This window comes from Betta splendens, chromosome 5, assembly GCF_900634795.4.
Source record: "Betta splendens chromosome 5, fBetSpl5.4, whole genome shotgun sequence".
Taxonomy (NCBI): domain Eukaryota; kingdom Metazoa; phylum Chordata; class Actinopteri; order Anabantiformes; family Osphronemidae; genus Betta; species Betta splendens.
Genome location: NC_040885.2, coordinates 18,784,084 through 18,801,583, shown reverse-complemented (window position 1 = coordinate 18,801,583; position 17,500 = coordinate 18,784,084). Strand labels below are relative to the sequence as shown.

General features: G+C 48.1%; 1 protein-coding gene and 1 long non-coding RNA gene across 11 annotated transcripts in view; one reads left to right on the top strand and one right to left on the bottom strand.

Annotated features, from left to right (window-relative positions):
- The window catches only part of LOC114856206 (uncharacterized), a 10,923-nt gene extending 1,918 nt beyond the window's left edge, over nucleotides 1–9,005 (bottom strand). The window contains exons 1-3 of one of the 3 annotated variants that reach the window (XR_005897726.2): nucleotides 8,831–9,005; nucleotides 752–875; nucleotides 1–401 (exon numbers count right to left, since the gene is read on the bottom strand). The exon at nucleotides 1–401 is cut by the window's left edge and continues 132 nt beyond it. This is a non-coding gene — a long non-coding RNA (uncharacterized LOC114856206). Of the gene's footprint in view, nucleotides 402–751; nucleotides 876–1,109; nucleotides 1,584–8,830 lie in introns of those variants that run through there. The other 2 variants (XR_003786031.3, XR_008694679.1) reach the window with 2 other exon arrangements.
- The window catches only part of grip2b (glutamate receptor interacting protein 2b), a 105,214-nt gene that overhangs the window by 58,660 nt on the left and 29,054 nt on the right, over nucleotides 1–17,500 (top strand). For 2 of the 8 annotated variants that reach the window (XM_029151966.3, XM_029151965.3), the window contains exon 1: nucleotides 13,487–14,009. The exons of the other annotated variants lie outside the window; for them this stretch is intronic. In XM_029151966.3, the coding sequence (XP_029007799.1) occupies nucleotides 13,964–14,009 (46 nt within the window). In that variant the 5' untranslated portion in view covers nucleotides 13,487–13,963. Of the gene's footprint in view, nucleotides 1–13,486; nucleotides 14,010–17,500 lie in introns of those variants that run through there. 8 annotated transcript variants of the gene reach the window in all.

The following is a 17,500-nucleotide window of genomic DNA, read 5'->3' as shown; positions in this document are numbered from 1 at the left end:
ACCTGGAGCCTCCAAGATTTAGACCATGGTGGTGAAACTCGCGGGTTGTCAGCCGCTATCGGAGCACAGCTGAACCACCGTTTGTAAAAAGTGACACCGGTTGTGTTTCCAGAGCAGCTCAGATTATCTCCTCTGTGTAGCCTGAACCATCAGAAAGTCCAAACATACAGACGAGTCTTTTCCTCTTTGGGCCGGAGTTTCGTTTTTCTCAGTGATGTTTTGCAGTGAATTATTAAATAACCAAAAACAAATCTCAGTAGAGTCACTATGCTGGTACAGTATGAACTGTTTGAGCGTCGTTCCTCCTCTGGAGGCGTGAAGGGGTCAAATGTCTCCGCTGCTGATTACTGAGCGGCCAGCGCCGTCTCCAGAACCTGATCCAATGGACCGGTGCACCTGAACTGGAAAATAGAGTCTCTGTTTTACTTGACTCAGTTTAGTCTCTGCTGAGCTGTTCGTGGTGCTGATGTCAGGTCTTTAGAAACTATCCGTGATGCTGAACTTATTATTGAGTTTCCTCAGTGATTTAAGTTCCAAGCATTTACTTTACTAAATGTTAAATATTGAAAATATTGATGAAACTAAAGGAGTTTTGTTTTTGCTCAATACTTGATTTCGCAAATCAACTACAACTGCACAAATCACACAAATGTTTCTCCAAAACTAATCCTTGTTGACCTTCATGAGATAAAAAGACAGGGATCAGAGCCCATTACGCCTCTTTGTCTATCTGCACCAACACTTTACTCACTTTCTGGTAACTCCAGGATCAGCTCAGCTCCATCATCCCGCTCCATGGCAGTGGTTGCTAGGTAACTTGGAATACTCAGTCGGCTGTTTTGCTTTAAGTAGAGTATAGTCAAACGTACACGAAGCTGCAAAACAGCAAAGAACAAATAACTAGATGCCAGGATTGTGTTTTCTAAAGCTCCACTTGTAGGAGTGCAACCATTGACCACGCCTCCACATAGACCTGTGGAGTGTGATGTATATGTATGCACATATGCTAACGCCGCCCTGATGCATGTCATTATGCTGCACCATTTGCTTTCGTTCGACACCGTTCACAGGCAGAAGCGGCGACAGATTGGCCGCTTCGTTACACTGACCCAAACAGCAGCTGACAAACCGTCCTCGGGCCAAAATCAGCTTCTGCCAGCGCTCACGCTGCCGTGTCCTTGTGAAGGGAGATTCAGGGGATTCTGCGGAGGCTGGTCGAATCTGCAGCGCGTGTGAGCGCCGGCTGTCTTCCCACCGCTTTAAGTCACAGGTAAAAGGAAGCAGAGCTGTGCAGCGTAAAATCATTAAACTTTGCTTTGATGCTGATTGAAGCAGATGATTATTTTCTGCCAGTCTGCAGGTCTTAAGTTGCTGAAAACCGTCCCGCAGCCGTTATGTCTCTGAATTCCACAGCTCTTTATGAAAGCTGCAACAGTAATACCCTCACCCTGAAGCTGCTTCTGTGAGTCCAGCTCCATAACTCAGTCAGTCGCTACGGTGACTGAACCTGATCATCGTAGCGCCGTCGGTGCACGCGAGGCCTCCTGCTGAGCCGCGCTTCCTGTGCATTCGTCGTGATTGGACCAGTTTCACTCGTTATTTGTTGCTTAATCAACCTCAGGAGCAGCTGGTGCTGGAAGCAGATGAAGCCAAAGAGCTGAAACCTGAACTGCTCAAGCTAATTATCACTGTTACCCTTTATTTCAGATTCTACAGCTGACAGCAAGACACAAACATGTGACAACGTTTAGTTGTTTACTGAGTTGACTGTTTATTTATTTGTAAACTTTCTTCCTAAGCGCTTCCTACTGTCCTGAAACGTTGGACCTATAAAGCAGACTGCAGATCTGAGGATCTGAGGAGTAAGATGCAACCATGCAACCAGCAACACAGGGTTAAAGCTGCAGCCACTAACTACTAATTTCCCTTTTTCACCAAAAGCTGTTTAACTGAATGCAAGCGGTCGCTCTAGTTTCCGTCTCTGCTGCTTTTCAGCCTTCATTCGTATCCAAGCTTTGCATTAGCGGTTAGCTTCATGCCCGTTCGTCCCAGAGGCTCCAGGCCAGCAGACGTACGGGTTCTGTCCCGACCCGCCGGCGTCTGCTCCAGGAGCCACTGGAGATGCTGGATCTGTGTCGCTTGGTTTTTACTCTCTCACCGTCTAATGAAAAGGAAGTCTGTCTGTTCATGGTGACATAGTTCCTGTTTTCACCTGAGAGGAAATCCGATGCATGAGAAGCTCAGTCTTTGCAGGTGAACCAAAGGCCTCAAGGGTCCAAATTACTCCTTCCTCCTGTTTCAGTGAGTCTGTGTCTTCGTGTCACTCATTCTAATGAAGTGTGATCATGAAAACATGAAGCTGTACTTTAGAAATCTGTTTCTATTTCTACTCTCGTTTTTGTTTGACTCCTTATTTTATGGTTCAGGCTTGATTCTTTCCTCTGTAGCAGCTGGATGATGTCTGTTCTATTTTGCTGGAAGCTTTATCCTCATTAACCTCATGGCTGCTCTCAGGAAGCTCATTGTGACGTCTGTGTTGGTCCTGGTGACCTGCTGCAGCGCGTGTGCCTCTGGTCCAGCTGTGGACGGACAGATGTACGTCACACAGTCAGCAGCCAATGACTTGGTTCCATTATGGACCACGTTCTCCTGCATTAGGTGTGTGCTTTTCTAAGCAGCCTCCACCTTGATCAGCTCTAACCGGAGCTCTTTTCTGCCCACTGAGCTGCAGGAGACGCGTTGCGCTGTCTGTCCTGCCTCGTCGCGCTCTCGGATTAGAACCACGCGTCTCATAAAGCAGCTCCGGCGTCGCATCTTCCGCCTGCTTGCTTATGGATTGAAGAGGATTTCTTTATAAGCCGCCACTCATCTTTGCATCTTTGCAATGGCTCCAGAGTGTTTATTTTGCTTGAGACTTCCTGTGTACAGTATGAAGCAAAGTGGGAGTGTTGTGGGCGACGTCGAGGTCTAGAGTGAGAAACAAGCCTATAATCAAACTGTCACACGTTAAATCTCCCAAACAGCAGCGACGGTTAAAACCATGTGTCTTAGAGAGGAAGGAACGGCAACAGCAGCACGAGCTGAAGGAGCCGTTTCCTGATGATAGGATGATGGATGGAGAGCTGACTTTGTGCACGTTCTTCATCCTGTTACCAGCTGTAGCTGAACCTCTGAGCAGCATTTGTTTATGTCGTTCACATGTAGCTGTGGGTTGGAGCATCTCATCTCATTGTTTATCTATGACACTACTTGCCAGTGCAGATGTAATGTGTGATGATTCTCAGAACACTCATGAGCATCTAATTATTGTGACCTCCTTTGAGCTGCAGGTCGGCTCCTGTGTTTTCGGATTTTGCTCTCGTTCCATAGCTCCATCTTCTGAAAGAACCAGAGTTTAATCAGCAGTGAGTTTTGCTTTGATGTCAGCAGTCATTGTTCCACAACAAGTGGCCCATTTTTCACACTGTAACTGGAATCATTTTAAAATGAAATTCTTAAGGGGAAGAAACGTGTGTGTAAATTCAGAGTGATTTGGGACCAGCTCGTATTCCATTTGTGGCTGAGGCAACGTCGGAGTCATTTATAAACCATGTCCTCGCTTTTGATCTCATGATGGTTTCATTTAGTGGGCTCCGTCCGGCTCCGTCCACTCCACTGGATGCAGGCAGACGCTGCGTCAGGGAGAGATGTGGCCTCTGGAGGCTCTGTAACATGTGATCTGACTCAGGTTACTAGACTCCATTTATGTTTGATGCACACAATGTTAGACGGTTCAGGGTGTTACTAATGTTACTGTAACGTCTAGTAGTAGGTGGTTACTGTTATACACGTGATGCTGGAGTATTTTAGGCAACTGTGTAGAAATATATTAAACCAATCAGGTTGTTCTCATTTCTTCAGAACAAAATGACATGGAGATTAAAATATAAATAAAAGTGGAGAGAGGAAAATAAGAATAATGGTAAAGAATGAAGCACTGTAGTCATTCAAATCACAGCCTCCATGATGTTCGGCATTTTATAATGAAAGTTTACTGGTACCTGCTGCCAGACTCACTGAGTTACTGCCTCGTGAGCAGTAGGACACCAGGACCAGGCGAAGCCTAAGGAAGCATCAGGAACGAGTCCAGGAGCAGAGGCCAGTGCCTCTGACGGCCTCCTGCTTCGGGCCGCTTTCAAGGAGCCAGTGTTGATCTCAGCCGCGTGCTCCCTGCAGCGCAGCCTGGATGGAGGCGGCGTCTGTGGGACCCACACCACGGCTGCATGGCTGCACAGCTGCACAGCTGCACGGCTGCACAGCTGCACGTCTGCACAGCTGCACGTCTGCACAGCTGCACGTCTGCACGGCTGCACGTCTGCACGGCTGCACGTCTGCACAGCTGCACGTCTGCACGGCTGCACGTCTGCACGGCTGCACAGCTGCACGGCTGCACGCCTGCACGGCCCACGGCTGTGCAACTCACGCCCTGAGCTGCTCATGGCTCATTTCAATCAGCGCTGACACACCTGACACCTGGTGAGGTCCTGGATCCCAGCTGTGCTGACGTCCTCATAAGCTTTGATTTAACTGCAGCGAGGCAGATTTTAATTTGAGCCTTGTCCACCTCAGGGTCCTGACTCTGCGTTTCTGAAGCCTTTCTTCATTCTTTTACTGCAGGATTCCTCCTTTTCCAGATCATGTTAACATTCACTGAGTGGCTCATGTGGCTCATGTGGTGACAACTGAATGACAGCAAGTCTGTTCACGTGGCGTTGCACCAGCTTTGCTTCCTGCTGGATGATGTTGGATGAGAGGTCACTTTGTAATTAAAACAGCCAGTTCGTCCTCTGAACTGCAGGAACGACCTCTGATGAATGAAGAGGTCTGGACGCGTGTGGAGACAATTAAAAACAGTGTGTGGCACACGTGTGAGGTTAAGATCTGCACCGTTGGTAGAAGCCTCAGAAATCAGTTAATGCCTCTTTAAAGAGGACGTTGGTCTGGTTTGCTGCTGGAGATTTTCACCAGTGCAGACATCAGCAGCATCCTGCTGTGGCTGAGTACAACATCCACTGTGAGCCAGAAATGGGCTGTATTATTCATAGCATCAGAGCAGTGTGAAACCCACATCTGGATTATTCATAGCATCATAACATACGACACATACACACCCGTCTGACTGTATAGAAGCCAACACACACACATGCAGTTTGGCTGTAACCAGTGTGACAGACTGTGATTAGCGGTTTGACTGGGTTTGTGCTGTGATGACTGGGGTAAAAGGTTTAATGCAGCTGAGAACTGGAGCAGCAGCAGCGGAAGCCAGAAACGCATCCTTAAATGACAAATGAGTAGAACAGGGCGCTTCATCAAACAGGAGGAGGGAGTGGAACTGATCTGAGCACTGAGAGATCACAGCGTCCACAGGTGAGGTGAGCAGCTTGGACTCAGAGCTGAGTCAGAGTGATGCTGGTGCTGATGGTACGGAGTCAAGCTGAGAGGCAGAGCGCTGCCACCGAACCCTCCTCCTGCTGAAGCTCCAGGATGAAGCTCTGTGCTTCAACAACCTGTTGACGTGACTTGATTTCACGCTGACTGACAACAGAAACTTCACATTCACCTAAAGACCAGAGGCTTGATTTCTTTCCATGATGTAAAAATTGTAAGTGTTTCCGTAGACAGTGGAGCCAGCGAAGTCATCAGCTGATTTGTGCACATGAACATAATGAATGTGTGTGTACAGTTTGTTTACCTACTAAACAGGTTTTAATTAGTTTAAGTGTGTGTGACCCGGCGTGCGTTCTCATAATCACCATTACTAATGCATCTGTGTTTGTTTGCTGGAGGTGGAGGGGCGTTTGTTTTATACCACTGTGGTGAGACTGGAGGCGGGTGGACACACACACGCACACACACACACACACACACACACACACACACACACACACACACACACACACACACACACACACACACACACACACATGCACGTACACACACACACACACGCGCGCACACACACAGACACACACACATGCACATACACACACACACGTACACACACACACACACACACGCATGCACGTACACATACACACACACACACACGCATGCACGTACACACACACACACACGCATGCAGGTACACACACACGCATGCACACACACGCGCACACACATGCGCATGCAGGTACACACACACACGCACACACACACACACACACACACACACACACACACACACACACACACGCATGCACGTACACACACACACACACGCATGCACGTACACACACGCACACACACACACACAGACACACAGACACACACACACACACACACACACACACACACACACACACACACACACACACCTTCCTCCAGTGGAGCCTTGACTCCTCTCTGTGGCGTCAGTGCCCTCTGCTGCTGGATGTTAAAGCCACACTGGCTCCAGCAGTGAATGTGCAGTGGCCCTGCCCTTTAGCAAGGCATCACCTCACATCTGCTGAACGCAGATGTATCGTCTGTGCTGGGAATGTGCAGGTTCAGCGTTGTTTGCAGACATGTTTCTTTGGTGCTCGTTTTATCAAGTCTGGCAACAAATAAAGAAACAAGAACAAATATTCTGAACTGTCTCCAGGTGAAATTCTGCTTCATTACTTTAAACTGTGGGTCTGAGTTAATAATAATCGGCCTGATTCAAAGGATCTGGCCTCACGGATGCTTGTCCTGATGTCTGCGCTCCTGCGCTGAACGTCAGCTTCACTGTAAGGACACAAGCACAGTCGTGTGGCTCCACTCTGGGACTGGGTTTGACTCACAAACATGACGGCGCAGCATAAAGGAAGAAGGACGCTGGCGTGGAAGTCAGAAAAGGTTGTGATCAAACTACCCTCTGAAGCTTCACATGTTTGCGTCTGTGTGATGAATGTTTGATTGTGTCAAGGGAGATTTCTGACATATCTGGAGCAGAGACCGACGACATTTTGCTCATTAGAGGCAAAGGAAGGTGAGGGATGAGGAGTGAGAGAACGAGGGGGAGGACAGATGGATGCACAGGCCGACAGATCGTCATGACAGGGAATAATCTGACAAAATAAACGTAGAGGGAGGATGAGCGAAGCTGAAGGTTGGGAGGAAAGCGGTTCTGATCATTAGGAAAGAGGACAGAATAAGAATATGGAAATGTAAATTGTAGTAGAGGAATGTGGAGATAACGCATGCTGCAGTAATTAGAGACAGGCCGGTCCTTGAATGCAACGTGAACACAATCATTCTGTAAGCGGGAAATGCTCCGACTAATAATAATCACAATACGTCAGTAATTACAGTGGTGGCACGTTAATGTAATAATAATAATTCTGCAAAATGAGAAATGAATGAAGGCGCCTGAAGCTGCGGCGGCAGCAGAGGCGCTCGCTCCGTACGGACGCAGGGTGTTTTGTTGGGGAAGCAGATCTGTGACTGAACGGAGCGGAGTCTTTGTATCAGGATCACAGAGGCTGCGCCGTGACTTTAAAACTTCAAACGCACTCGGCTGGATCCAATTTCTCTGTGTGGACATGTTACTTATTCAGCACTAAGACGCTGAGAAAGACTCCTGCGATTTTGCAGGATTTCTAATTTGCTTCTCGAAGCGGCCTCGTGTTTTCACTGCTCCTGAGTCAGAACGCGGCCTCGTTCTGACAGCGTCCCGCTTCAGTCCAAGCTCCATCTCCAGCTTCTCTTTGTTCTTATTTCACTTCACCGCTCAATTAACAAGTTGAAGAACAAAACGCAATATTAGTTTTTAAATGGAGAGCGAAGGCAGCGCCAGCTCCTCAACCCAGTACACTTTCATCACCACCAGAACCTGAACACGCACGCGCGCGCGCACACGCACGCACGCACGCACACACACACACACACACACACACACACACACACACACACACACACACACACACACACACACACACCACCCAGGCAGCCATCAGCAGATCCTGTTCTGATCTCCTCTGGCTGATCTGACGATGTTAAGCTAACAGACACTGTTAAACTAACAGACAATGTTAAGTTGACAAACACTGTTAAGCTAACAGACGCTGTTAAGCTAACAGACAATGTTAAGTTGACAAACACTGTTAAGCTAACAGACGCTGTTAAGCTAACAGACAATGTTAAGTTGACAAACACTGTTAAGCTAACAGACGCTGTTAAGCTAACAGACAATGTTAAGTTGACAAACACTGTTAAGCTAACAGACGCTGTTAAGCTAACAGACAATGTTAAGTTGACAAACACTGTTAAGCTAACAGACGCTGTTAAGCTAACAGACAATGTTAAGTTGACAAACACTGTTAAGCTAACAGACGATGTTATCTTAACAGCTAACATTGTTAGCTTAACAGGCGCTGTTAAGCTAACGCTGTTATGTCTGCCGGGGTCGATCACGCGTGCACCTCCGCGTCCGCTGCTCCTTATCACGCAGGAGGCTGTTTGTTTCAGGCCACACGCACGTTTGGCCCACTCGTTCTCTCTTGCTTGGCTTCATAAACAGTCTGAGTGGGTCAACGGGGTCGTGTTGTGTACTGTGGTTTGTTACCAGCCTCTTTCCCTTCGCCTTGTGTTTAAGCCATCATTATCGGATCAGCTGTTCGCTGCAGAGGCTCGAGTTGACGAGTTGAAGGGATGCCGCCACTCACAGCCACGTTTTCACTCAGCTCAAACTAATTACATTTCAGGGTGTTCACGGTAAAACGTAACCTCACTAAACACGCTTTCTTCTCCCAAGGATGCGTCTATTCTACTTTAAGTAAATAAAGTCCTGTGACAGAGGACATAAGTCATGGACGAGATGCAGAATACGCACTTTTCAGGAATCAGTCCCTTCGTCTCCATGGTAACGACATCCCATGCACGTTGCTCCAGCTGTTGGATTTGTTCATCACGACCCGCCTCCGTCGCCTCTTCCGTCCTAATGGGTCCCAGCTTCGCTCCACCTCCTCCTCCCTCACATTCTACTGCACATTTCCAGCCTAGCGTATATTCATGGTACATCAGAGACACCCAGCGATGAAAGCGAGCGCCTGATTAAACCAACGAACCCTGAAAACAGCGGCAAGACTGAAAAACAGGCTTTGTTTGCTTTCACATGCAGAATATCTCAGCTTTTAGTTCATTAATTATATCTGAACTCCTGAACTCTGCTCTGGTCTCACAGCGTAACTGAGCAGGTGAAACAGAACAGACCCCAGCTCCTCCTCCTCCCTTCATGTCCTTTGCAGTACATGAAGAGAAGTTTTCACACATTACAAATCCAACCTTACACACAAATGTGTGGGTCACTTCATCATCTTGAGTTGCAGGTACATGTATCTCATCCAGCAGCTTCTTTCGCTGTGGTGCGTGTGTGTGTTTGTGTGTGTGTGTGTGTGTGTGTGTGTGTGTGTGTGTGTGTGTGTGTGTGTGTGTGTGTGTGTGTGTGTGTGTGTGTGTGGTTTGAAATCGGCTGCAGAGCATCTTCACTTTATGACAGTGAGAAAATGAGCAGAGTAATTGTCGCTGAAATCAGAGCGGAGCAGATTAACGTTTCTAAAATCATCCATGTGAAATGAATCCCACAATTCAAAGTTCTCACCAAAGAAGTGGAACAACGTGGTCTGGACTTGTTCCAAATGGCCCGTTTGATTTGAGTCCTCGTCTCATCTCCATCACATCTTTAATCCATTATTCACACCGGCAGCCGGTGGTGAACTCAGATCCAGACACAGCTCATTTAAAAGTCGTGTAGAACAATTTACTTTACGTCTGTTTGCTGCAGCGAAACGCTTTAATGTCAGTGTGAAGTAAAGGCACGGGTTAAAAGCTTAGAACTCATCCACTCCCAGGAACCTCAGCCGCTTCGTCCTGCACCAAAACCAATCTGAGAAATAGTCAGCGCAGGCAGTTACAGAAGCAGAAGCACAGGAAGGAGAGGGAGCGGGAGAATCACTTAAGTCTTTAATCACAGCCGGGGCTTGTTGCTGTGATTGATGGTGGAAGCGCTGAACAAATCTTGTGAAGTATCTTGGCCACAGGCCTTGTTCTTTCACTCGTTACTGCGGCTGTTTGATAAGACAGCGTGTGGTCTTCAGGGCCCTCGGGGGATTTTGTGCAGAGGCAGGGAGACCTTGTATTACTCAGCGTGTCCATCAGTGTCGCTGGGATTTTCTAGCGCCCGTGTGATTATTGACTGCGACGCACAGCAGGTCTGCATGTGTTCAGCTGTGGCGCAAAACGCCCAGAATCACCGTTTCCCACAAAGACACTGAACGCATCTTAATGTGAGGCTGTTGTACTCAAATTAAATGTCAAGAACTTCGACAGTGCTAATTGGTTTTGCAGAGACCTGCCAAGACATCATGAAAGGTTGAGCAGCAGTTTATTACCTGGGAAAGTAGGACGAGTGCCTAAAAATACTAAACAACGAGGCAGCTCCTGTCTGTCACACACTGTGTGCTGCTTCACCAGGCAGGATTTAATGCTACGTGCAGCTGGAAAACACAGAAAAAACAGTGAATCCGAAACGAGATGCCGTCACCGTGACCCTCGACTTTTAGCCAGAGGTGAGTGCTTTAATATGACCACGCTCAAGTTATTGAGATTCATTCAGATAAAATCTACCCACAAACGTTCAAACAGACAAAGAAAAGCTTGAGGTCTGATCCAGGCTCATCCAGTGCGTTTTCATTTGGCCTTTGTTGTTGTGATGCGTGTGTGGTTATGAATATTAAACAGCGAAACCCTAAAGTAAAGAATCGTCACCTCCGACGCTCCACGGAGGTTGAGTCAGAGTCAGAAGAAGCTGGAGGTTATTGTCCTCACAGAGCTGCTGTTTGGTTTATTCACCCCGATGCACAGGTGGGACGGAGTTAATCAACCTGCTCTGACCTGTAGAAAGGAATCGGATGCAGGCGCCTACATTCACTTCACCAGAGGAAGCGCTGATGCATCCATCAGAGTAGCAGCTCTTCAGGTCTATTGACTGAACATCCAGACACGCGGCTGGAGACGGATTAAAAAGCTGCGGCGCGAGCGAATGCTCAGTAACAAGGACGAGAGCGAAGTCTCCTCTTTGTTCTGCTGCCTGTTCCAGTAATGAGCAGGTGAAACAATTATACACGAGTGACGGATCGATGCGTCCTCCGTCTCCCAGGCAACGGTTCACGCCCCGTCCGACTCTGCAGCCGTTGCCAAACTTCACATCTACTTATGGATTATTCATCTCGCTCTGGTGTGAAGTATCTTCAGGCAAATGAGTCATGTTTGACACATGAAATAAACATGAGGAGCGCTTGTTTTAGCACATCCTGTTGACACGCCGGGTCAAGAGCCCAGAAACGTGAGCGGGAGATGAGGCTTGTTGTGCGGTTGAAGGTGCAAACAGTTGACATTCACATGCATTATGGTGACGACCTAACGTGGCAGAAGACGACGTCACCGGAGGGAACGATGCGATGGAAACAGGAGTCTGCAGAGGATGAGGCTCTGAACAAGAGGATCGGAGCCAGGCCCCGTTCCCGATGACTTGAGCTGCACCGGTTCTGGAGTTCTGTTCTACTTGATTTGTGGCAGCAATTCTTCACCTGGTCTTTTTGGGCTCAAACTGAAGAGGATCATCAGTTCCTGAACTTCTACTAATAGAGACCGGGAGATGGCGTCGACAGGGTTCAGATTCCAGCTGTTCGGATTCCAGCTGTTCAGATTCCAGCTGTTCCTCCTCGGAGCAGGAAGAACGCTGACGGGTCTGCAGAACCTCGTACTGGACCAGTTAACTCCTAGAACCAAACCAGGCGCTTTGTCTGCTTGTTCTCTTCCATAGCTGGACATTTGAATGATGTTCATGTATTTTCTTTGGCATAAAATCTAAATATTATCCACTTTCTTCACTTCTATGTTTTCATGGCACCTGGAGAAGCCTAATTGTCTGAATTCCTCCTTCATTTCCGTCCCTCACTGACACCGGTTTCAAACAGCACCTCAGCCTCCCGTCACACACGCACACATCTTGCCAGGCTTCTCTGTTTTGAGGTCACACTCTCAAGCAGCAGATGAGATGAAAACAGCAGCGTCTGGAGCTCTCAGCCGCGCTCTCTCTCAGCGGACTCCTCACTTCGCGTGGTTGACACAGTGAGGGATCAAAGGCCCTCTGCCTTTCAGGAGGAACCGCTCCGGTTCCTCTGGGTGACGGCACCTCTGCGACCGGCTGGAAGCTGCTCGTCTCCTGCTGCAGTAAATGAGTGGAACTGAAGAAAAGCGTTAGACACAACAGGTTGACGACAAAGATGCAGGGGTTTCATCACAAAGGATGAATAAGTGATGAATGAGCCTGTTCTCACATTTTGTCTGTCTGTCGTGAATCACCGTGGGTGGACGCTGGGACACGAATGGGTGCAAAGTAATGCAACCAGATGCAAGAATCCTGCAACAAATACAGTGAAGCTTCTAATGGTTTCGTTAAGTCTCAGTCAGAGTCTGAGGAACCAGACACGACTGAGCATCTTACAGTTAAAGTGTCGGTTAGAACAGACGACAGACTGTGAGTTCACTAAAGACCAACATCTGGATTGTTGTTGCTGTCCGTGGTGCTGAAGTCTGTTCTCCTCATAATCATCTGGTGCTGGTGTGTTTGTTTTGTTATAAACTTTGTTATAAGCTGTATCTGTAGGTGAGCAGTGAGCTGCCAGCAGTGATGACGTAAGGTTAAAGCCTAGTGAGCTGAGGTCAAAGCTGGAGAACATTTTTTCATATTAACTTGCAGCTTGTGGACTGTTTTTGACTCAATGGCTTATGCAGATGTAGCAGTGCCTGAAACTGAACAGCATTGGTTGCTTGTAGAGTGGTTCTCTGATCTGAAATGAAAGGTTGGACTAAAGGTTAATTTGCTGACTTTGAGTTTCAGATGACTTCAGGGTTGAATGAATGCAGAGGTTTTACTGTTTGATGTGCTGAAGTTTTTACTCTACATGTTTTGTGGTTGTTGAGTTGATTTTCAGTTTCTTCCTGCAAAAGGCTTAAGCTGAGAGTCAGAGTTTGGGTTTAACTTTGCTGTATGAACTTCTGTAGGATATTTCCCTCCTTTTCACTCAGGGAGGCTCTCAAACACACACAAACCACTGGGTTTGTACCACAGGATTAATAAATGGGACAGGTCTGAGTGTGTGAAAGGGAGTATGTCTTGGCTCCGAGCCACTTCGGCCACTTTATGATCACTAAGTGTCAGGGGAGCCAGGAAATAAGTCATGATGTGGTGGGTTTCAGTGTTAGAGGCTTTCATCTTTTGGCTACACTTTGGCTGGCCTTACACACACACACACACACACACACGCACACGCACACACACACGCACACACACACGCACACGCACACACACGCACACACACGCACGCACACGCACGCGCGCACACACACGCACGCACGCACGCACACGCACACACACACACGCACGCACGCACACGCACACACAAACCCAGTAGACACAGACTCAGAAGGAAAAAGAAGTAGGGCATCAGAAGTCCCGAAGGCTTTGAGCTACAATTTTTTGCATAATCAGGAAAGAAAATGAGAAGTTGGAGCGAGCGAGCGAGAGAGAGAATGCTGTAATTAAATTAGTGTATAAAGAAAAGGAGGAGGAGAACATGTAAATACAGGGATGTCAGCTCTGTCGGATCAGAACCAATGGCACCGTCGGACTGAGAACAGACCCGCTTGAAGTCTGTCACAGGCGTTTTATTCCTCAACGCTTTTGGTGAACGCGCAAAAGCGCACGCGCGCACAGAAACTCGGCTGGTGTCAATGCGGAGGGCGTCCCTTTGAAAGAGTAAAGACATGGGGGGGGGGGGTGAAGAGAGAGGGAGCCACGAATAAAGAGGGAGAGAGAGCGCGAGACGCGCACACAAGTTGCTCCTGCGCCGCTTCCATGAGCAGATCGTTTTCAGCCAGAGTCGACGCGGAGTGAAGGAAGATGCTTTTTCTTCAGGCCATGTTGAAGAGACGGCTGCTGCTAAAAGGTAAAGACGAGACACGCGCTGACGTCACGCCTTTACTTTTGTTTTACGCAAAGTTCGCGTCCGTCTCAGGCCATTTCTAACTTCACACTGTCCGTCGCCGTTTGACTCTTAATGGGAGTTAACGGCGTCTCCTCGTTTTTACGGCGCAGGTGTTGTCGACTCTCTCTCATTAACGCGTCCGCTTTCTCATAAACCTTCGTTGTTTCTGATGAACTGCCTTAAAGTTGAAGCGACTCGATTTCATGCTTGAAGCTTTTTTCGCTGCATAAAGCTCCATTTCAGGGCTTTTGTACGTGTGGTGGTTTAAGGTGGTATTTCAGGGTTCTGCGTCCTCTTTCAGATCCCAGTACTCCCAGTACTCCCAGTATTGCCTCCTCCGGGGGCCGTGTCGGTTGTAGTTGCATTCTCCGTTATCGCTCGTTTATCGTGAGCGGGTGTTTCATATTCCTGCTGCTGCAGCGCGTGCGCGCCCTCAGTCGCCTGCTCGTGTTTGTGGGATGCGATGAGCCGTTTTCCCTCTTTGGCTGATTTATTTATGAATTTGTGGAGCTACTGCTTTGAAGTGCGACGCTGGAGACGCCGCGGAAAAGCCGTCAAATGGGGACAGAACGCCGCCTATCGGCCGTGAGGGCGAACTGCGGCGTCGTGGGATTCATGCGAATCAGAACGGTGTGATCGTCACGAGGCTCCGTCGTTCTGACTGCTTTCTGGGGTGGAGGTGTTTTTCACAGCTGAGGTCTCGAGTCTCAGCTGTGAACCAGAGGAGCATCTGAGGAGAAGCAGCTGTAACTTCACCCATCACAGCATCCGCATCATCACAAACCTTCATTCATTAACAGCAGTTTCTGTGCTTGAAATGAGGCTGAAATGTTCCGTCTTCAACCGACTGATAAGAAGTGAGTGACGTCAGGTGTTAAGTTCTCTCATCAACAGTAAAAACAGCAGCAACTGTTCAGGTCCTCTGACGCCTCAGTCTGATGTAACTCACTGTGAGCGGCAGCGTCTGGGCTGAAACAGTGCTAGTATCAATTAGCGCCTTCCTTTGAACCCCGCTGCCTACTGAGAGGTCAAAGGTCAAGGTTGGTATCAGCTGTTCTGTGTTGTCTGCTGAGCCCTTCAGACTTTCTGAGGGTAAAAAACCCACAGGCTCAGGTTCCTGTGGTCTCTCTGCTTTGTGGAGCTGCAGGGCGACAGGTTGCCTGATTTTCCTTTCCACTCAGTGAAAGTCTCTGAAGCTTAATAATTCCAGGAGCAGCAGGTTTGCCTGTGAAGTCGCATCAAACCTATTACACAGTGACCCACAGGGAAGCAGGCGGCAGCGGCGTCGCTCTCCAGGCTTCTGTTAGTTATTCTGCAGATTAACCGTTCCACAGGCTCCGCTCTGAGGCCTGATATCAGTGCCCTGAACCCGTTCCAGTCACTCATCCACACCGCTCTGACTGAGCTCCGTGTATTTGACCTTTGAACCTTGGACACGGGACTCGCTCATCATCTGCGCCTCCGTCTGCTCCAACGCTCCACTGAAAGAAAGGTGGTTTGTTTCTGGGAGCTAAAAGTTCTCCAGCCTTGAAATCTGAAGTCAGCGCTGGAAGATCTGAAAGATGCAAAGAGGCGAAGCTGGCAGTTAGCAGTCATTTATAATGAACACAGAACATGATTATTAATGCGGCTTCTCATCAGCCTTTATGCTGTTTGACAATTACTCAGACTCGCGCTCGAGTGCAGGAGGATCTGTCTGCAAACACAGGCCTAAGTTGAGTCTAATTTGATGCTTTTCATCCGATGCTACATGCATAATGCTGTTATCAGTGGAGCCCAGTGGAAAAGCTCCCGATGACTAATAAAACCTAAAGTTATTCACCACATTTTATCGTCTTTATACATAAATCCTTGTGAAGCGTCTGAAACTTCTCTGGCTTTTTCCCAGCATCGCTCCATCGCCTTTTTTCTCCATCCTCCAAAGTAATGGCTTTCCCATTCTTCCCTCTCACTTTTGCTGTGCCCCTCCATCACATAACCCAGTTTCCTCTGTCATCCCCAGAGTTTCTCCATTTATTTTCTCACATTCTGCTCTTATATAACTTCATTCTGTTGAAGATGACGTCGATGCCACATTCTTCAGGCAAAGTCGGGATCCAGACCTGAGTCTTTAACTCATATCAGCAGATAAACCTCTGCTGCTGGAGGTGCCCCGTCCGTCTCTTCGGACCTCAGCCCTTGTTTATGCAGCTGCGTGTTGATGCCTGACGCTCACCAGAAGCCACATTTAGCAAACAGTGAAATGTCAGGTTCAAACGGTGTGAGTGTGAAAATCCTCCAGAGCAAAAGAACAACAGGAGCATTTTAACAATGCAGTGGAAAGGTCACGCTCCTCCCTGTACGCAAACAAACTGTGTGCAGATGTTCCAGTAAGTCTGAGTCTACCTCTGCCTCCACCTTTCCTCCCCCTCTTCCTGTCTCACCCTTTTCCTCCCCTCCTCCTCTTCCTCCGTGGCTCCTTTCAGCAATGCAGATGCGCTTTCTTTGATTTTGTCACCAGAGATTAATTAGCACTTTATTAGGAGCCCTATTTACCTCCAGCCGAGAGAGAGACTGATAGACTGAGGCAAAAATGAAGCTGGGAAAAGACGAATGCGGTGAGAGAGAGAGGGATGAAAAAAGGGAAGGAAGCAGCACGGAGAGAAAGAGACGGGAAAAGATGAGAAGAGGAGAGAGAGAAACGAGACGGAAAAACAAAAGGAGACACATGAAAGGCAAAAGGCTGAGATCAGGAAAATCATAATGTTATCACAAAACATAACAGTAATGTCCTGACGATCAAAGTGGCTTTGGATGTGGAGTCAGTCTGATGGAATCTTACATCGAGTGAAGTTGGTAAAAATAACACGAGATGCAGAAAAACCTCGGTTCATGGAGCAAAGTTAATGTAAAAACAAGCGAGTCCAGACCTGAACTCGTGTTCGTGTGAAACCATCAATCAGAGCTTTACTCCAGTCCACAACAAGCAGCAGGAGGCCGTTCCATGACATCATCCAGCAGCACCGTCCACTCACTGTGTCTTTATGATGCTGGACTTTTCTCAGCTTTTCGTCCAGGAGTCGACAAACCGCCGTTTTCTTCATCACATTGTTTGCTTTTTCCTGCCGCTAAGTGCAGTGTCTGCTCATAAGTTGTTGTCAAACTCTGTTGCCTAGCAACTGGGGGACGTTACCCTCTGCCGAGCGATACGTTTCCTGCTGTAGCTGCCTGTGTTGGAGGTGGATCCTGTCCACATGTAGGTTCTGAACCTGAGCCGCGAAACCACATCCATGGGAACAATTCAGGTAAGAACCCAAACGCAAACTGGCGCAAACTGGCGCAAACTGGCGCAAACTGGCGCAAACTGGCGCAAACTGGCGCAAACTGGCGCAAACTGGCAAAGCAGCAACAGTCAAAGCAGTAAAAGTGGGAATGAAGATGAACCTTAAGCATCAGTGGAGGTGTAAAACCTG